Source organism: Asterias rubens, chromosome 8 (genome assembly GCF_902459465.1).
Source record: "Asterias rubens chromosome 8, eAstRub1.3, whole genome shotgun sequence".
Taxonomy (NCBI): domain Eukaryota; kingdom Metazoa; phylum Echinodermata; class Asteroidea; order Forcipulatida; family Asteriidae; genus Asterias; species Asterias rubens.
Genome location: NC_047069.1, coordinates 18,467,942 through 18,489,874, shown reverse-complemented (window position 1 = coordinate 18,489,874; position 21,933 = coordinate 18,467,942). Strand labels below are relative to the sequence as shown.

The 21,933-nt window shown below is 37.6% G+C and overlaps 2 protein-coding genes across 7 annotated transcripts in view; both read left to right on the top strand.

Annotated features, from left to right (window-relative positions):
- Positions 1 to 4,979, top strand: part of LOC117293398 (transient-receptor-potential-like protein) — a 35,306-nt gene extending 30,327 nt beyond the window's left edge. Inside the window, exons 7-8 of the mRNA XM_033775713.1 lie at positions 1,135 to 1,304; positions 2,380 to 4,979. Of these exons, the coding sequence (XP_033631604.1) occupies positions 1,135 to 1,304; positions 2,380 to 2,956 (747 nt within the window). The 3' untranslated portion in view covers positions 2,957 to 4,979. The remainder of the gene's footprint in view (positions 1 to 1,134; positions 1,305 to 2,379) is intronic.
- Positions 4,980 to 7,530: 2,551 nt separating this feature from the next.
- LOC117293936 (C-Jun-amino-terminal kinase-interacting protein 4-like) overlaps positions 7,531 to 21,933 on the top strand; it is a 69,271-nt gene continuing 54,868 nt past the window's right edge. For 2 of the 6 annotated variants that reach the window (XM_033776431.1, XM_033776429.1), the window contains exons 1-3: positions 7,532 to 8,040; positions 12,754 to 12,874; positions 14,141 to 14,211. In XM_033776431.1, the coding sequence (XP_033632322.1) occupies positions 7,741 to 8,040; positions 12,754 to 12,874; positions 14,141 to 14,211 (492 nt within the window). In that variant the 5' untranslated portion in view covers positions 7,532 to 7,740. Of the gene's footprint in view, positions 8,041 to 12,753; positions 12,875 to 14,140; positions 14,212 to 21,933 lie in introns of all 6 variants that reach the window. The other 4 variants (XM_033776433.1, XM_033776432.1, XM_033776434.1 and 1 more) reach the window with 3 other exon arrangements.

Below are 21,933 nucleotides of genomic sequence, written 5' to 3'. Positions count from 1 at the left end.
AATAATGAAAGTAAAAAAAAACAGTAAAACACCCTTGTCACACGAAGTTGTGTGCTTTCAGATGCTTGATTTCGAAACCTCAAAAAAATTAATGCCAAATGTGTGAGGTCTCGAAATCAAATTCGTAGAAAATTACTTCTTTCTCAAAAACTATGTTACTTCAGAGGGAGCCATTTCTCACAGTGTTTAATACTATCAACAGCTCCCCATTACCCGTTACAAAATAAGGTTTTATGCTAATCATTTTTTTTTTTTTTAATTACCAATAGCGTCCACTGCCTTTAAGGATAAATTTGGGCACCTTCTGAAAGGGTTTGTTTGTATCCAGTTCAAAATAGAAAACGGCAATTACTTTACAATAAATGGGCAAACGAAACGGGCAATTTTTTTTTAAAGACACTGGACACTATCGGTAATTTTCAAAGACCAGTCTTCTCTCTTGTTGTCTTATCTCAACATATGCATAAAATAACAAACCTGTGAAAATTTGAATTCAATCAGTCGTCGAAGTTGCGAGATAATAATGAAAGAATAAACACCTTTGTCACGCGAAGTAAAATAATGAAAGAAACCTCAAATTCTAAATTTGAGGTCTCGAAATCAAATTCGTGGAAAATTACTTCTTCCTCGAAAACTATGTCACTTCAGAGGGAGCCGTTTCTCACAATGTTTTATACCATCAACCTATCCCCATTATACTCGTCACCAAGTAAGGTTTTATGCAAATAATTATTTTGAGTAATTACCAATAGTGTCCACTGCAGTTAACAATAAGGTATCCTCTGTGTTTGTGCTGTTTTGTAGTGATCAGGCACTCGGTTGTTCAAAATGTTTACACATTACATATTTTGTATTAGCTTTCTTGTTTATTGGTTTTTATAGAAATTTGCATTACTCATACACACCAATGTTCTAGCACTGTATACTCACTGAATAAAATCACAGGCAAATTAATACTCGGGTGGGATTCGAGCCCACGACATTTGCAACCCTTGAGCCGTGTCTTACCAACTAGACAATCGAGATTGTTTTGTAGGTTATGTTGGTTTAGTGCTTTTGTGTACTTGTTTGCAATTCGTGTCTTTGTATGTTCTTTGTTGCATATAATAAAAACCACTTTTCTTGCAATCTTAGATCGGTGATGGTACCGTTGGAAACAACGTTCAGACGGCCGAGACGAGGTACCAAGACGTGATGAAACGTCTTGTCAGTCGCTACATCCAGATGACCAAAGCAAACAGGAAGGCTGATGGAGTCAATGAAGATGATCTCAACGAAATCAAACAAGACATCTCAAGTCTCAGGTATGTAACCCAAACTAAACAAGGCTGTGCAGAATGTCTCGTGACGATGACTAGAGCAAGCTAGTCGAAACGTTGAGACCAATTTAAGAACTCGCTCCGCGGCAGTGCAGTAAATAACGATCCTATAATATAAGCTAAATTAGTAGTCCCATCCGATGTCCTAAACCTTCCGCCCATAGTTAAAAAGCAGGACCGTTCTTTTCAGAACTGAGAAGTCTCCCTAACAATCCGTTAAATCTTAACGCGGTTGCAGAATAAATAGAAAGACAGTTCTCTAGAGAAGAAAATGTAACCTAGCAAGTAGACACACTCCTAATTGTACCCCACGATGCAATGCTTCGAATCATATTATACTGTAAAGAATTCCTGCAGAAATGGGATTATAGAGCGTGGTTGGCAACGACATACAAAACAAAGTTTGCTGTCTCATCGTCACGATGACTGTATTGTATGGGCTCTTGTTGAAATTATCACGGCCAATCGAAGAGGCTATTTGGTGCATTTTTCGCAATCTTACTTTGAAACAAACCTTTGTTTAAAGACACTGGACACTATTGGTAATTGTCAAAGACCAGTCTTTTCACTTGGTGTATCTCAACATAATATGCATAAAATAACAAACCAGTGAAAATTTGAGCTCGCTTGGTCGTCGTAGTCGTCACACGAAGTTGTATGCTTTCAGATGTTTAATTTCGAGACCTCAAATTCTAAACTTGAGGTCTCGAAATCAAACTCGTGGAAAATTACTTCTTTCTCGAAAACTACATTACTTCAGAGGGAGCCGTTTCTCACAATGTTTTATACTATCAACAGCTCTCCGTTACTCGTTGCAAGTAAAGGGTTATGCTAATACTTATTTTGAGTAATTACCAATAGTGTCCACTGCCTTTAAGACCTCCTGCTTCAAAGGTGCTGTCGAATCGTATCGGACCCAGCTTCACATTATTAACTTTAAAAATTATTTGTTGAACTTGCCCAACATGAACAGTTTGTTTTGCCCTAACCTTATTTTACTTTACATTTATAAGAAAACTTTCCTCGATGCTTCTTTTTAAAACTTGTTTCTAACCATCAGGTATGAACTACGAGAAGACCGTAAGCGCGAAGAGGCTCGCGAGCACGCCAACATGAAGAGTATCAAACACGAGATCCTACACATTGTCAGTAACACCAGCGGTTCACCACACAACCCAGCCCGTCATCAACAACGCTCCAGCAGCCGTGCAAGCACCGTAAGCCAGCGCAACAGCAGCTCAGGTAGCTCATCGAATGAGGTGCACGCCCCGACACCACTGTACCCGTCCGCTCCGGTGTTCCTCACGGTGTCTGGTGATGGGGACAAGAGCGACTCATCCCGGGGGGCGATGATGACGAAGCGAGACCTCGAGGAGATGAAGATGGAGATTGTAGGCTCATTGAGGGAGGAGATTCAAACCTGCCTCCGGAGTGTAATGTTCTACAATCAAACCCCACCTCCTCCCGTCCCTCCTCCTCCGTTCTCGCACCAACACGAAGGAGCAGACGACGATGAGACGCATGAGGCATCCGAGGCAACAGAGGGCGCTGATCAACACCACTCTGGACAGTACTTAACGTTCTCTCCCGCATTACTCGGAGAGGATCACACTCGACATGGTTACTCCCATCTTTGAAAAATAAATACGGATGCTACGAATTTACATCGGTCATACTCTAGATCATATGAAAATTATACTTAATATTTTATTAAAAAAGCAAAATTTAAATCACTGTTAAGAGTGGATATGTTTGTTTTTTTGTAGAGTTACATGTCTCGTAATCCAACTTCTACTAACTTTTTGGGAACATTCATAGTATCGCGTGAGACTTGCACTTTCTATATGGGGGTTTTCGCACCAAACTGATGCCTTCGTTTGAGAGTGCTCGTGGGAGCAGGCGGAGCTCCGTCCCCCACGAACCTGCACGGAATATGTTTTGCTCATTGGCCAGTGATGCATTGATTGAGTCCCAACCGCGAGCTCTCTTTATGATGGCCCTGATGAAGTGAGGCATAAAAAGCTTGTGTTCTAAACATTTCATAGAATATGGGATCGGGTAAACTCAGGGGATTTTTCCCTCTTTCCCTGCGTTTCACAGTTGTTACTCAAACAGATTTTTCAGTTCCAGCAATTATTCACCAAGTTTTTTTTATCGCTTGTTGGCCTTGCTCGATTCAACGTTGATGTTTATTTCTTTTACCTTGTGGTGTTCATAATCATTAATAATAATCTTCATTTATATTGTAATTCGTACCCGTTTCAGTTAGATCATACAAACGACTTTTGTTTCTGGCAAAAATGTTCATTTTCTTGTAATTAATTTGAACAAGTTCTGAATGGTGTTTTCAGTTATGTATTTTTTTTCCAATATTTAGAGGACAGTTCATTTCTCATTGTTACTCACTATTTAATCATTCATGTATTTATTATCAAACTTGCTAGCAAATAGTGTAGCGTGTAATTATGTTGATATTGATATTACATTTTTCTTTTACATGGTGTTAAGTGTGGTAATAATGTACGGGAAAGATGACATCACTTGTTCGTCCTATTCACGTCTCTTTTCCGTCAAGTTCGTTATTTTTCGCGAAGCCTACATGTTTTCATTGCAGTTTATTGTGATTTGTCAAAACTTTTCTTCCTGGTTTGGTACTTAAATGTAAAATCCTTAATTTGCCTAAAAAGTTATACCATTTTGCCTAAAAATAAGCCTAGGCCTAAAGGATTTCAAAACAATCTCGTATTAGGGCCTAATTTCATAAAACTGATTATTGTTTCAAAGGCAGACAAAGTTGCTGAGCACAAGGACGCCAACCAGCATCACAGCAAAAAGAAATATCATTTTATATACTGGTGTCCGTCTAAGTTTCGCTTAAATTGTTCAGCAATATTTTCTAAGAAAGTGTGCTCTGTATAATTTGAAATCTGATGTGAACAGTGTATATTTTCCATCCGCCATGCTATTTCATTTTCAAATGGCGCGCCATACATCCTTGGTTAAAAAAATAAAAAATATAAAAAATACGTTTCACGCCCCCCAAAAATAGGACCGCCCGTTTCGCACTGTGTAAATTACCCGGGAAATTCCCGCAAAAATTTGTTCGATATTTTGAACTTGCTAACCCCTTGCAGATGGAACAAACCTATCCCGGGAAAAAGCTAGATCTACCTCTGCTCGCGGAGATAGAGTTAAATAACCCAGAGTTAACATAGCTTACAGAGTGTTAATCTTGCCCAGTGAAGTGGCATGAAAGTGTTTAAACATGTTCACAAAGAATTCCAGGGAATTTCTTGAGATTTCACGTCCTGTGAGTTGGCTCGGAATGTGAGTGGCTTTCGAGACACGAAATAATGTTGCCAAGAAAAAGGAAACATCATAATTGTCACAAATTAATTGTTATCAGCTCCAAACACACGGTAATTCACGTTAGCTGAGGTGACTGTTCCCCCTCCTAATTTTCGCTTATCTGTACTGAATAATTATGACTTGGATACCACCAAAAAGTTCGAGATACTCACGCCACATGGCTCCAAGTTCATAGAGCTGCTCAAATACCAAAAAGTACCCCAGCACAACTATTCTTAAAAGGAAGGTACACGTTTGGTAATTACTCAAAACAAATATTAACTTAAAAGGTGACTTGGTAACGAGCATTGGAGAGCTATTAATAGTATAAAACATTGTGGGAAACGACTCCCTCAGAAGCAACGTAGTTTTTGAGAAAGAGGTATTTTCTCACTAGTTAGAAGTCTTCTATTCCTATCTGAAAGCACACAAATTCGTCCAACAAGGGCGTTTTTGTTTCATCATTTTCTTGCAACTTCGATGACCGATTGATCTCAAATTTGTACAGGCTTGTTATTTTATGCTTATAGGGATACACCAAGTGAGAACACGGGTTTTTGACAAATTAATACCAAACGTGTTCAGTGCCTTTAAAGCAGTATGTTCCTCCCAATGCGATCTAATTGGTTTATGTGAATATTAAATAAAATTCATAGTTTGTGCGTGGAGTTATAATTTATTAGTTTCGTTAATTGTTAAAGACAACGAGTTTGTATGTTCTTGTAAAATGGATGTAAATAATATTGAGTGTGCTGAAGGAAGTGTTAATTTTTCATCACCACGTGTACATTGTTTAAACTGTTACTGCAATGTAACTTATTATATAAATAAAAGATTGAAGTTTAAAATAACTGGCGATATAATAATATCCTAACATTTGTAACAAAATTATCAACATTTTTACAGAACTTAAGACTTAATGACAAGCTGAGGTAGTTAATGGTTTGTGCTCTGTATTTTGATTATATTTTTTAATGTATGTTTACATTGACATTTGTCTCTTTAATATTTACATTAATATCGAAACGCAGACAAAAGGTCAGTGTAAAATATTTAGCTTTGCATTATTCATCGTCATCATTCTAAAGACTTTTGTAAAACACCTGCTCCATCAAAGGGCAAAATTTCTATGAGCTTTGGATGTAGTGTTTTTAAATTATCTTGTTATATCAGTTTTACAAACTGATCATTAAATAAAAGTCTTATCTAATTACATTGATACAATAGGGCCTACTGGAGAAAGGTGTTTAACATTTTTGTTGAAAATAGACCTGTTCATTTTCAGGGGTAAAAATGCTCATTTGAAACAATTGCAACATTTTATATATAAAACATCAACCCCCCCCCCCCCCCCCCCCCCCCCCCGCCCAATTGAATTGCCAGTTTCGGTTTTTGCAATTGTATTCTTGAACTAGAGAATTTTTTGAAGTTATCTTTTTTTTTCAAAAACATCATTATCGTAGACATACTGTGCAGAAACCAAAAATTCATAGTACTATTTGTGGTAAAAAAAATCCCTGCACACATTATTTAATGGCTCTGCTTACCGTAAGCAAAGATTCGGCGTATAGGCAATTCTGTGCTTTGAGAAACTGGGCCCAGGTGTACAAAATCAAGGCATCAAAACAGACACGTAATGTGTGAGGAAAAATCAGTAAGGCCTATATAAGTTTTTGGTTTAGGAATGACTTCCCTTTCTAGAACGACTTTATCCCGAACCCTTGTATATACCTGCTTATAAGTACTAAATTAAAAATAAATAAAAAAATAGCTGAGAAGATAATAAAAAATTAAAGGTAAATTACAAGGCCTATATTTTGAACCTTATTCCTAGCTTGTTTTCCCTTGTTTATCAACTACATACTGTTTGAAGTACTCTACATATAAGTTTTAAAACAGTCTTGTTTAACTCAAAGTTACTTATTACTAATTTGGATAACAGTGTAAAGCATTGTTAAGCATAGTCTCTTTCTCCAATAAAAAAAATCTTTCATTGTGGAAACAAAATACAGTTTTCTGTTTGGAATTCTTTATTGTCGTGCGACTGTGTCATACGGGATTACATAACCAACCACGTCGGAAAACAGTCCGGCTGATCAAGTTTTGTTTTTGTTTGTTCGATATGCTGGGGTTTGTTTACTTTTTGTAATTGTTGTTTTTCTCTTTTAACTTTCTAATGTTATTGTTGTTCTTCTCACTTGTTCGTGTTGTTGTTGTTGTTGTTGTATACGTCAAATCATAAATTCTTGGAAGAAAGATGTTATCATCGAAGAATCAAACACGCCGAAGGCACTCGGTCTTTTCATACAGCTTAAAAGGTGGGTTTTTACCATTGATCTCCATTATAATGCCGAGATCAATGGTTTTTACCACCTGTCTGACTGGTTGCAATATTGGGGGCGCTCTTCAAGAAAAACGGTCTCTCATCTATCTCCAGAGTGGTTGTCCATTGAAGAAGAATTAGGAAGGATTGTCAATAGTATGTGAAGTCCGGGATGATGAAGGTAGACTACATGAATACAACTTTTAAAAAAACGGTAAAACCGTCTTTGAAACACCCCCCCCCCCCCGGGGGGGGGGGGGGTAATCGGACACAACGACTAAAATGAGGGACACGCTAGGCCTACAGTGTTGGTTGTTGTTGTTGTTTCGGGGAAATTTTTGAGCTTAAACCTCGTCTTAACAAATATTGCCATTTGTGCCGCCATCCATCTGAATGTTCGACTGCAGAAATAATTTCAATTCCCCTTAAAGTCTGTCCACGCCCCTTTGACTCCACCCCTCCTCTCTCTGGATCCTTTTTCGACGGCTGCTGTAGATTCGTCACATGATTTAGATGGTAACCCCCTTGTACTGTACAAAGCAATGACACGTCACGGTGGATACCCGTGAAGCCAATGACATGGATATGTGATGATTGCAAAAAGAAGGTGTGTGAATCGAGGTTAAAAGCACCAGATTTTTATCAAAATTTCACCAAAACGCAGAGTATATTCCATTCAGAGATCGCAGGAGGATAGTTTGAGGTACCCTCTCGGTCGTGATTCCCGTTGGCGGGTCAGAAACTGTAGCCATGATGGACGACGAGACCGTGTACGGCACAGCCGACGACGGCGGGGTTAGCGTGATGTCCGAGCGGGTGCAGGCTCTTGCTTCGAGCATCTACCGAGAATTTGAGCGAATGATCAAAGGCTACGACGAAGACGTCGTCAAAGAATTGATGCCACTTGTCGTCAGTGTCCTGGAAAATCTTGACGGGACTGTGGCTGAAAATAAGGACTATGAGGTGGAGTTGGAACTTCTTAAAGATGATAATGAGCAACTTATCACACAGTACGAGAGGGAAAAGCAACTCCGCAAGCAAGCTGAACAGGTTTGTTAATGTTAAATATTATGTTTTGTTTGGTTTGGATTCCGAGTCTGACCAGGAGTTACATTAAAGTCACCTGGAAGTGGTATTTTGTCAAAATAAAGCTTTTGTCACTAAAATTTGTGGTTTGATGAGTGGAACATAAATAAAATATGAATAAACAGTTGAGTTAACCAAGGTTTAAAAAAATTAGTTTCAATTTTATTTTACACATTTAAAAGTAGGCCTGTCCCAAGAAGGTGCTGTTTGTGACGTCAATCGAGGCGCGATATTTGAAGAGAAAACTTATAGTCTGGCCCCGTACACTACGTCTAGGGGCCTTATTGGTGTGATGCCTACGTACAGAACTACGGTCACGGAGCAGATGGGTAGGCGGAGTCAGCCCCCAAACAACTTTAATCTATTTTTTAAACCTAAAACTAAGTCGTTACAAACAGTTACTCAAAAAAATGATTGTATTGTTCATAAACAAAATACTCTAGCGTTTGAAGAAAAACAAATTCTATTTCTAGGTGACTTTAAGTAAATAAATAAATTCACTTGCTCCATGCTATGCTGAGACTCTATACACTTGTGATTAACTCACTTAAACTTAACCATGCAATTGCAACTAATCGTATTTAAATTTAAGTTTGAATTTAATCAGAATGTTTGGATTTAAAACAACAAACAATTTTCAGCCTTTTGATAGTCTTCCAGATTTGTTTTTACAAACATTTATGTTGCAACCTGCAGCTTAGCACTAAAAATTCACACCCGCTGCGCATCTGGAAGGTGTGTGGCAAGTCAGCGAGTTGATGGCAAGTAGTAGGACCAAGCATCGTGTTCTGATTTGCAGATGACAATCCAGCTGTTTGAAATGATCTCCTTGAACAAGATGTGCTTATTGAAACTTTGGATATTATGCAAAGTTCTGCTCTGGCATAAATACCTTTAAAATGGCACAACATCATTGATAAGAGGCACCCTCTTCAAGAGGTCAATGGAAGACTGCTCGTTGAGTCATTGGCCCATTTTGTGTACCACGTGTCAGAGATGTGTGTCTTCCATTGTGTTATCATTGACATTGTTTCACCTGAGCTAAAGTCTAAACCTAAGATGTAAAAAAAAAAGAAGGTCCATTCACATGATTTAGCATTTAGCAAATCATGAACTTGATTACTGTAAACCTGTGGCCTGTAATTCAAGTCAATTCCAGCAGTGCAGGGGTCATTTGCTCATCAAATAAAAGTATTTCGCTACCTCATAGTCTTAATTTACAGTGGCATATCTGAAGATTTGATTGACCCAATTCCCCTGACGTCCCATCCCCAATGTATGAAATTCTGCGTCAATTTCATTTTTAGGCTACACACATGTATTCCTTTGATCAACATGTCTGCACCCTCTACTTAACCCCCCTCTCCTGGCTCAATTTATTTTGTACAAAACCAGAATTGAACTTGAAATGAGAGAAAACCAAGCTTTAACAGGTTAAATCTCCTGTAAAGAGTAATTATGTATTGGCCTGATGCTAAAATTGCATGGCAGTTAGTAGCCCCCCCCCCCCCCCCACAAATCACCAGTGGAACAGAAAACAAAAATGAATCCACAGTAAGAAATCTTGAGTTATTACCAGAACATTGTTAGCTCACACTGACGCATCAATTAGTGAAAGGTCTAGCTCAGAGCGAAATCAATAACAAGAGGTGTCGACTGTCGATGAGGAATGGTGGCCATCATTGGTACAAGAATTCAGACTGTGAAATAAGATGCTCCTCCATCGATCCAATCCATCAGAAAATGTCTCTTCTTTCTTACTTTCATTTGTATCTCTCCTCTTGCTGTCTTTCTTGCATTGATGTTGGATGCTGAGAATCTTTTAAAGGCAGTGGACACTATTGGTAATTACTCAAAATAATTATTAGCATAAAACCGTAATTGGTAATGAGTAATGGGGAGATGTTGATAGTATAAAACATTGTGAGAAACGGCTCCCTCTGCAGTGACGTAGTTTTCGAGAAAGAAATAATTTTCCACGAATTTGATTTCGAGACCTCAAGTTTAGAATGTGAGGTCTCGAATCAAGCATCTGAAAGCAAACAACTTTGTGTGACAAGGGTGTTTTTTCTTTCCTTATTATCTCGCAACTTCGATGACCAATTGAGCTGAAATTTTCACAGGTTTGTTATTTTATTAAATGCATATGTTGAGATACACCAAGTGAGAAGACTGGTCTTTGACAATTACCAATAGTGTCCAGTGTCTTTAAAGGGAAAGGAAGACCTTTACGTTTGGTAATCACTCATAAAATTAAGGCAGTAACGACTTTTGGTTAGAAGACTATTTTATAGCAGCTTTCAATTTGATATTAAAAGCATTTTGAGTAACATTTCACTTCAAATTGGTAGGGGCCTAGTGCCTACATCATGTAACTACATGTACCTTGCATTGAATGGATTATGTTTAATATGTTTTGTGCGTTAAACTAGGAATTAGTATTTTTTCCCCTAATTTAAACAAAAGAGAATTAACTGAGTAAACTGCAAGTCTGCTGAGCTGAGCACAAAGTCTGTACTCAATATTCTCAATAACGCAAAATTCTTCCAGTCCAAATAAATTGACCGTGTATTAAGATGCACTCAGAATCCATGGTCATGAAATCTAATTTTATTTTATTTTTTCCCTTCTAGACCAAACCCTAAAGTGATCAGGCAAATAGAGTCATTCTTCATTGATGTGGATATTTGTATTTATTTTTCCAGTGCAAGTGCGAAACAGTCCTGACTCAGTACTGAGCACTTTTACTTTAGTCTGAACTGAATTTAATCAAATAGAAATAGTCTGAAAATTTTCATTAAATAGACCAGTCATGAATTTCATTTAGCACTGTACAATGACTTCATGTCATCTCTATCGCAATTCTACGATAATTTGATAAAAACGACACATAAAATCCTTTCTGAAATCGGAAACTTAATTTGATTTTTTTTTCTCACAGGTTTCTCTTACAACAAATTCTCAAGAGAGATTATGTGTACGTAACTGGATGCGCATTCCATTACAATTGTAACCAAGGAAGCATTTGTTGTCTGAATTGCATTGTCCGAATAAAATTTGATGATAATTTTCGCCATTTTAAAAGGGCACTAATTTGCAAAACACCAATCTTGGATTCTGTGGGTTTTGAATCTCCAAAACTCGCCTTGACGCGCTTGAGGTGAGTTTTGACGACTCAAATGTTGTCATTATAGGTCTTCTTTTAGTGATTTCTAATCAACAAGGGCATTTCAGACAAAATAATTGCAGCATGCTTGCAGGTATCATTACCATCTTTATATAAAACAAGAAAGCTTTTTGACAGAAATTACACAATAATTGGAGATTTAATTTTGTCAGCATACGTCAGACAAAATATTTTCACAGGATGCAGACCTGATACTTCATGGAGGCGATTGCCTCCATGCCCCCTGGTGATTGCCTTGCCCCATGAAATGCTCGACAGTAGAAATTAAAGAAGTCCTCATAGGATGCCCTTTTTCAAGGAGAAAATGCCTTGGTGCCCTTGCCCTTTCAAAAACTAAGCATGTACAGGCCTTGGATGCCATTGCCATCTTTATAACAATGAGGCTTTCGAATAGAATTTACACAATATTTGTCCCTAAATGTAAACACCTGTTTTAAGTTAAAGCAGTTTCTGTACTGTGTTGTGTAGTGAATATGGACTGTGGTTTTGTAGACTGTGTGTGTTGTTACAATGTGCGCTTGTGGCTGGATTGATTTTTATTTTCTGCCAGTTAGTTGGTTCACAGCTCCCCTCTTGTACTCTTGATAATGTGTTTCTAATAGAGTGTGTAATGTGATTGATAGATGTATCAAATCAATGCTGTCAAATGATGCCATTTAACTCTGCATCTTTGTATTTGTACAAGACCGTTTTTCCGAAAATAACCTGCGGTGTTTTTAATGATGGCCAGTGCATGTTCTGTTGAAGTGGACAACTGACTATGTACATTACATGTAGATCCATTTCTGTTTCAGCAGTCTCATAATAATGCCAACGGGTCAAGTAGTGCACATGTTGGACATAATTATCATTTTTTATTCAAGGTTTTATTGTTGTGATGGCGCGGTTGTTACGTGTTGACCTGTATATTGTTTCTATCCTGTTATATTGTGACCACTTATTGATGAATCCCCATTTATAATTCCTGCCAATATCATCCTCATATAATAAGAAAATAATTTAATACAGTATTGTCCTTTATATTGTAGCGCATCTTACCGATAAGGTGCTCAAGGCGATTAAACAGATACCTGTTACGACAGGTTTTTACGATTTTTTAATTGTGAGACCAATTTATGTAGCACTTATATGTACCATGTCATAAGGTTTTACAAGGTGCTGCGGCCTGCGATGTATTCAGCAGCCACTGCCAGAAAACACCAGGTCCGACAAATCTCATCTCTCAGTGATAAGTGAAACTGGGTTCTTTTACAATACAACATTACACAACACATGAGACCAACATTGGCTTTACGTCTCATCTCCAGGGCAAAGAATCGTGGTTTTAAAGTATCTTGCTCAAGGACACAAATGGCACAACCTTTTTTTTTATGGCGTTATATAAATGTTTTCAGAATTTTTGAAGAGGTTCCATTATGGTTAATTACTTGATGTTGATGTGTAAAATTATATTTGCTATTATTTATTTTGTAACAAATTTGTTTCAACAGAAATTTTTGGAGTATGAGGATGCAAATGACCAGGAGAAGAGGGCGCTTCAGGGACGTAAGGAGGCGTTGGAACTCACACAGAAACAGATGACCTTAAAGGTCAAGAATTATGCCGATCAAGGTCAGTAAATGGAGTTCAGATGTGATTGAAGATCTGTTAAATGTGACGTCAAATCTGGAAGTAACATTGAACATCAACCTTTTAAATTCATCCCTGATTTTGATGTTTTCTTTATACCTTATTTATAAACAGTGACCTGTGTCCATTCCAGGTCATTTCTTGGCAGACAAGATAGTGGGCTTATGATAATTTTTACATTTATTGTCATAATAAAGTTAACCATTTAAAATAAAGTCTTGTAAAAATAACAGCTGCACAATTTTGAAATTCCCTTTTCTTGATAAGAAAATGTGACTCAAAAATAAAACAGTGCAATCTCTGTAAAATGAAAGACTTAAGCCAAATTTTGACCAATATGTTTAAAAAACAAAATGTGGTTGTTTTGGGGAGGGCTGGGGTTCACACAATAATTTGGGTTTTAAACACTACCATAAAGGGTAGCAATAAAAAATAAATGCGTAAATAAATTTGTAAATGAAGTACAAAACATTTCGGAGACCTTGTTTCAATTCAGCATGCGTCTGCCAAACATCCTTAAATCTGGTCCAGATTGCCATACACTTTTGAAGAATCCTAAGGAGATCTCTGGAGCTCTGTGTGGTTTACACTCTGCTCATCTTCTATCAAACAAGTTTTATTATTTATGGTTTAATTAAGGGCACTGGACACAATTGGTAGTTACTCAAAATAATTGTTAGCATAAAAACTTACTCTGTATTTAGCAATGGAGAGCTGTATTGTGAGATACGGCTCCCTGTGAAGTAACATAGTTTTTGAGAAGGAGGGAATTTCTCACTTAAATAATAAAAGACAACAGCTGATGCATTTTATTATGGACATCTTAAAGCACACAAAGTTTTGTTATGTATAGCCCGGTTCATACTTCTTGCGAATGGGATTGCGAAACGAATGTGACAAGTGTTTTAAGTCACAACTCTGTTTTTGCAGCGAATGTTTTGCAAAAGTTGAGCACAGTACAACTGCCACGAATTATTCGTTACAAATATGTGATGTCAATATTGGTAATGCATTCGCATTCGCAGGAAGTATGAACCGGGCTTATGTTGGGAAACAGCAAGAGAGAATACTGGTGTTTGACAATTACCGAACGTGTCCAGTGCCTTTAATACTTGCATGTCTTGCCCGTAGTGATGAATCATAGGCATATTTACTCTCCTTCATGTAACTGGATCTCTTCAAAGACGAGCTCATGATGAGTGAGATTGAATGCAAATCGTAATTGTTTGTTTTCTCTTTATTTTCAAGTGGCCCGACACGAGTACAGAGAGTCCGAGATGAAACAGGAATATATGATCCTACAAAAGAGACACAATGAGGTGAGTCAAAAATATTCCGAAGCATTTTTGTTGTATTTCTTGTCGATTTATCGTAGTGATAATTAATTGATCATACAAAATTGTTTACTCATGTCTACAAATGGCAGCCTCCCCAAAAACAGGTCGCAACAGTGCCCTCAAGATTCCTCTTTCCCATTCTGAAAACTGTGTTGCTGTGCGCTGTTTATTTTTCGTTTTAGTGTAAAGTCCTAGATTGGTAGCAAAAATAAACCTAACACTTCAAGATTAAAATTGATTGGATTTTTTTGATTTTGGGATTATTTGGGATATATCACAAGTTCCTTTTTACTTCCAGACTTTCTTTAAAACTATTAGGTCCTAGATTTGTTGGGGGGGAAGGTCGTAATTTTTTTTTACAAAAAATGGAACTAAAAAAAGGATCAACAAAATAATCGCAAAACTGTTTTGTATGATTTATAAGGGAATGAATAGCTTGTGGGTTGACATACAGTATGGTTCATCAACCAGAACTGGGTTGTAGTGATTTATTTTGTGTTTGTATCTAATATTACATTCATAATGAGATGTTTATTAAGAGATCCTGACATGAAGGATGTACGTGGGTTATGAACGCATGGTTGAGAGAGAAAATTAACAAGCGAGACCTGCGATTTGTTTTGTTCTGCACCTGGGCTGGAATGTCATGCTGATTAAGCAAGGCTTATTTTGTGTGAGTCAAGTTCTCCAGCCTTTTAAATATTATAATCTTTAAACTAAATATTTCCGACCAGAGCCAATAGTGCCAAGACATGGGCACTTTTTTTATAAACCGCAAGCAGATTTCTGCTTACTGAGCAGCCATTTGCAGAATTTCTTCTTCTTAAAAACTGCTTACTGTAAGCAAAGCAAAAGGCACTCTTTCTTGCTGGCGTTTTTGGTAAGTGATGCATCAATGCAAAGCCATTGTTGAAGTGCACACAATCTGTCAAAACTTCTTTATCAAAACACGTAAGTTACGCCTGTTTTTCTGCTACTGGGTAAGTAAAATTTCTTTTGACAAAAAACTGGCCATCAAACTTCCAAGATGTACACGCTTTATTCCCTGGTGCCCCATGCAGTTAAAGCCATTAGAAAATTTCTGAACAGAACAAAAATTAAAAGTTCACAGATTTACAAATAACTTACAGAGTTTACAGAAGGTAATGGTGAAAGACTTCCCTTGAAATATTATTCCATGAAATGCTTTACTTTTTGAAAAAACCTTAAAACAATTATCGAGAATAACAGACTTATTTAAACACATGTCATGACATGGCGAAACGTGCGGTTTTCCCGTTATTTTCTCCCGATCCCATTATTTTCTCCCGACTACGATGACCGATTGAGCCTAAATTTTCACAGGGTTGTTATTTTACATATAAATTGTGGTACACGTAATACACGAAGTGTGGGCCTTTAGACAATACTGTTTACCGATGCTGTGCGATTGCCATATCTTTACGCAACTTTGAATCACGAAAATAGCAGATCATGGGGAGACAGTAGCTTCGTATAATGTTTACTCGTGTCAGGGATCACCCTTAACATTAGCTGGCGGATGTTGTCTAGTAAAAACTGCTATGGGCTAGTAAAAAACAATTCCAACTTGCCCTGCGTGGGCTACAGAAAACTGTCCTACCAATACAGCTCACTATTATTTCCCTTTTGCAATCTTTCGAACTTGCCCCAGAATCTAGCAAAATGTTGGATCTTTTCAAAGATCACGAAAACATGTTGATTCCGAGGGAAAGAAGACCTGTAGCAAAACCTCAGTTTATTTTAATAGAACTCTTAAGTTTTTGTTCACAATAGTTTGTCTTCTCAACATTGGGGAGCTAACAGGAAGAGCTTAATTCACTAACCTTTTTGTTTTGTTTCGTTTTGTTTGCTACGTATGAAGATCACTCTAATTAGGAATTTATTGTAAGTGTATCTTCCTTTGAAAAGGCTTATGGTTTTATGACCTTTCGTTCAAAGAAAGAAATGGTTTGTTCGTTAAACATGTCTTTCTTTAAAGATTATTTGTGGCATGTCGTGGCCGAGCAATCTGGGTAAAAAAAAATTTAAAAATTGAATGTCAATTTGTACCTAAATTTTCAAGGGCCACCGAGTCACTGTGGCAGCAGTTGCCTACCCATGTGCGTACTTGTACATAAAGTATCAGGTCTGGGTAATAAATAAATGTAGTGTGTGGTCTGCCTGAAAAATCGTTGTGTATTAAGCATATTTGATTCTTGTTGTGGTTATTCTAAATATACAAAGCTCTTTGCAACAGTTCCATTGGCCACATTGGCAAGTGTCCATCACAAGAAAAAACAACACATGTCCCCATCTGCCGAACATCTGTGAATGAGTCAAGCTTGAAACCAAGTGACCTTTTTCAACACAGAACGGGGGTCGCACAGTAGCACCTTCCGAGACACTAAAATTTAATTAAATCCACATGTCTCATCCTTCCAAGAAAAAAAAACCTGAGCCGCACTTCCTAAAAAAATAGTGGCCACCGTTACCGACCACTTCTTGATGATCAAACATAGTCGACCTGATTTGTAATATTTACCTCGATTTCCAGGTGCATGCTTGCTTCCTTCCTTCCTACCCCCCCCCCCCCTTTGCCACCCGCCGGAGAAGTTCAATTCACAAGCCTGACTATAATTAACCTGTATGGAGTGCGTACTGAACATGATGATGATCGTAATGAGACGTCAACACCGTTGGATCATGGCTAGGTCAGAGTGTAGTCGGTGCCCAGCGGGGGAATGATGCCCCAGTTTGAGATAGTGCTTTTATGAGTGTATATTATGAGCCATCTCAAAGCTAATGTTATTATACAGGCACGACAGAGTATTGTGTAGTGTGTATTTTGTACAGTAGAACCTGACTACATGTTATACATGCATCTTTATAGGGATTGCTTGTGCATAAATAATCAAACCCTACCTTGTGAAAAAAATTATAATAACTTGCTATGAATAACAATGCTGAAGGTGTAGCCATCTTTCTTTTTTTTCTTTTTTCCATACTTGCCATTACAAATTTACAGTGTACTGGAGAATGTTTTATGGATTCCAAGATTTAGGGCGTTAGAGACCATTGCCCCAAGTATTGCAAAAAGGCAAAAACATGATACAATTTACATACATGTACAACCATCTATGGTACAATATGTTGATTTGTAAAATATATGTTCCGTGTAATGTGTGTTGAGAAATTACATTACAGCGCAATATCAGTAAGACACACATGTGCGTACTCAAGAAATTTGAACAATGCGGTTTAAAATGCATCGCCTGATTATCGCCCAAATATTTTTTATTTGTGCTTGGGAAGGAATTTTTTACTGATGATGCTGTTTCAAAACAACAACAAAAGACATTATAATTGGCCCAATATCTGTAATAATGATTTTCAAAGGGCTAAAATTTGCCAAAGGATAAAAGGCTCTGAAGAAAAAAGGAAAAAAAGACAGTTATAAAGATGCTGTGGAAACAGTGGGTCTTCTTGAGAACCAGTTTAAAGGCTGGGTCACTTTTTGAGTGTCTGGTTTGTAACAGTGGTTTGGGTGGTAGACTATTCCATAATCGGGGAGCGGCAATGGAAAAAGGCCCTGTCACCTGCCATCAAGTTTTTTGCAATCCAACTTTAGTAGATATTGTCAAGTAAGAAAATACACTAAAGAGACCTTTATTCACTCCAACTGGGCCAACCCCTTTGCAAGATTGCGCTCAAAAGGTTCAAATAAGTGTTACACCTTTGTTGTCACTTTGTGTGTGTGTCTCGCCTGTCGAAGAAACTGTCATTGTCACTCTGGGTAGGGTTCACTTGGTCAATTCACAAGAATTCCCCACCATAATAAATGTACCTTATTCATACTTGCAAAAGGTTGATACCTTGTGTTTACAGTGTACAACATAAGCAATTTACATCATACATGTAGGTCACTGCGTTAACTGCTGCGGGGCTCAAACAAGGCATATGATTTTAGTGTTTGGCCAGTAAGCTCTAGAAGAAACAAGTCCAGTGGTCTTGTGATTTTCAATTGAATAAGTAGGGCCCTATCTTTTTAAATACAAAAATGGTGTTCAAATGTTGTTTTACTCTAATCTAATGGCTACTGAATTATGAATACTAAAGTCAAGGTGCAGGATTTTTATTAGAACTGATAGCAGGCCTCGAAATAACCAACGGCAACCACAGCGATTGTCATAGTGCCATGTGCTTTTGCTGTGGTGCAGTTTGCAAAGTTTCAGTACAAATTTTAATATTCCTACGTATAGAAGTGCCCCTTACCAGAGGAAAATTGCTGTGGCCCTTCAATAATGAAGATCAAGGCCGTGTGATAGAGAAGTTTAGAATCCAAAAGGGCTTCATTTAGTCACAAGCGTTCTTGGCACATTTTACCACTGCCTGATTGTTAATACATAATTTGCTTTTTCAACCGCCTGTTTTGGTTTTTTATGTGTACCATATATACCTTTACCAACCAGGCTTCGGATTGATGATACCCAAGCCTACAATACATGTACATCCATATGGACTGTAAAAGGGGTAACCCTGTTTCAGACCTACATGTAGGAGTAGGTGGCAACTGCCTCTAAAATAAAATAATTGTAGCCCACACCTTGAAGTGGCCTTCAGGCCTTGTGTGTCTGGCGACTTGCATAAAAAAATTTTTTTTTAAACACCTGCTTGTTCATGTAGAGCTGAGCTGTGTACAAACTGCTTCTAAAATGTACACGTTAATTATGTACATGTACACTCAATTAATTATGCAAATATTTGCTGCGCTGTGTGTACACAAACAATCTTATAGATGACATTCGTGGGTCTTGCCATTGTTACTCTATTGTTACCTTTTCTAAGGAACTCCTCTCCATGTATAACTTAATCAGAGAAAACCTTGTTTAGTTGCAAAGAAATCAGAGTTATTCTAAGCGCTTGTAAGCTTGCATATCGAGTGGATCTTCGCAAATCTCGGCCTGTTCTGCAAAAAACAATATTAATACAAAATTTTTCCTCACTCAAATAATAAAGACTTCAGCTAAAGCCTCGTATTATGCATCTGAAAGGACACAAAGTAAAGCAACAAGGGTGTTTTTTTCTTTCATTATTCTCTTGCAAATTCGATGACCAATTGACCCAACATTTTTCAAAGGTTTGTTATTATATGCACATACATGTAATGTTTGTAAGTGAGAATACTGGTCTTTGACAATTACCAAACCTTGAGTGAGAATACTGGTCTTTGACAATTACCAAACCTTGAGTGAGAATACTGGTCTTTGACAATTACCAAACCTCGAGTGAGAATACTGGTCTTTGACAATTACCAAACCTTGAGTGAGAATACTGGTCTTTGACAATTACCAAACCTCGAGTGAGAATACTGGTCTTTGACAATTACCAAACCTCGAGTGAGAATACTGGTCTTTGACAATTACCAAACCTCGAGTGAGAATACTGGTCTTTGACAATTACCAAACCTCGAGTGAGAATACTGGTCTTTGACAATTACCAAACCTCGAGTGAGAATACTGGTCTTTGACAATTACCAAACCTCGAGTGAGAATACTGGTCTTTGACAATTACCAAACCTCGAGTGAGAATACTGGTCTTTGACAATTACCAAACCTCGAGTGAGAATACTGGTCTTTGACAATTACCAAACCTCGAGTGAGAATACTGGTCTTTGACAATTACCAAACCTTGAGTGAGAATACTGGTCTTTGACAATTACCAAACCTTGAGTGAGAATACTGGTCTTTGACAATTACCAAACCTCGAGTGAGAATACTGGTCTTTGACAATTACCAAACCTCGAGTGAGAATACTGGTCTTTGACAATTACCAAACCTCGAGTGAGAATACTGGTCTTTGACAATTACCAAACCTCGAGTGAGAATACTGGTCTTTGACAATTACCAAACCTCGAGTGAGAATACTGGTCTTTGACAATTACCAAACCTCGAGTGAGAATACTGGTCTTTGACAATTACCAAACCTCGAGTGAGAATACTGGTCTTTGACAATTACCAAACCTCGAGTGAGAATACTGGTCTTTGACAATTACCAAACCTCGAGTGAGAATACTGGTCTTTGACAATTACCAAACCTCGAGTGAGAATACTGGTCTTTGACAATTACCAAACCTCGAGTGAGAATACTGGTCTTTGACAATTACCAAACCTCGAGTGAGAATACTGGTCTTTGACAATTACCAAACCTCGAGTGAGAATACTGGTCTTTGACAATTACCAAACCTCGAGTGAGAATACTGGTCTTTGACAATTACCAAACCTCGAGTGAGAATACTGGTCTTTGACAATTACCAAACCTCGAGTGAGAATACTGGTCTTTGACAATTACCAAACCTCGAGTGAGAATACTGGTCTTTGACAATTACCAAACCTCGAGTGAGAATACTGGTCTTTGACAATTACCAAACCTCGAGTGAGAATACTGGTCTTTGACAATTACCAAACCTCGAGTGAGAATACTGGTCTTTGACAATTACCAAACCTCGAGTGAGAATACTGGTCTTTGACAATTACCAAACGTGTCCAGTGCTTTAAAAACCAAAGTAGATAAGATGGCATTGAATGGTCAGACAGTAAGAGGGTTGACTATGTACTGAGTTATATCATATTGGACTGTATACGTAGCATATTGAACTGTATAGCACGCTGGTACATTGATTTGATTGATGCGAAACAGTCGGACAGAAATCTCTGTATAGAAACCCTGTATGAAAATACCCCTGACCCCATCCAAAGAACATCGCCCTCCACTGTGTACAAATGGGTGCAAAATTACTGTGTAAATTCAATGCATGGTCTTTTACAATACCTTAAAGGGACTTGTTGCCTTGGATTGGTCAATGAAAAGCATTTGCAATCCGTTTGTTGTAAAATTCATATGGTTAGAAAGATATTTTAAAAGTAAAATATAATGATACACACAAATATGCCTCGAAATGGCTTGGTTTTCCTTATACAATGTAGGTTGGTGAACTAACACAGCACGCAATTTGTGGAGTCAAATGTTTGTCTCCACAAATTGGTTGACAAATTTCCAGAGGCGTATTTGTGTGGACCGTTATACTCAACTTTTAAAACATCTTTCTAACAAGATAATAAATAATAATATCAAAGTCTTATAATAGCGCACATATCTACCAAACAAGGTACTCAAGGCGCTGAGTATATAAATACAAACTTTCAGAAAGATAGGTTATTTCAGTGATGGACTCTGAGACCATAGTGCACGTTTTCAAACACTTTTCATAGACCAACTCGCTCGATCCAAGGCAAAGTGTCACTTTTAAGACACGCTGTTTAAGAGCAGTGTACTCACAGCTGGAACTCTCTGCACCATACCTGAATGTGACTTAACTCAATCAAGAGGATCGGGTTAATCATTTGGTATACAAATATTTGAAGGGGTCTATTCCGCTAAACTGATCAAGGATGAATATAGCTTTATTTTGATTATCCTCAAAGGAAATTGATCTCCCAGCTTGACTTCTTGGGTTAAATTGATATTTAAACCTGATTCAAATTATGATAGATGATGCTGTTATTTCCAGGTTTTTGTTTGTACAAGTTCTAAAAAATCTTGAATACAAGTAAGCTTCCTGGAATCCTGCGGAAAAGAAAATGAAATCCATTATAAGCTTATACTGCCAATAACAGTCAGAGACTGTATCCGGATGATGACAAGCCT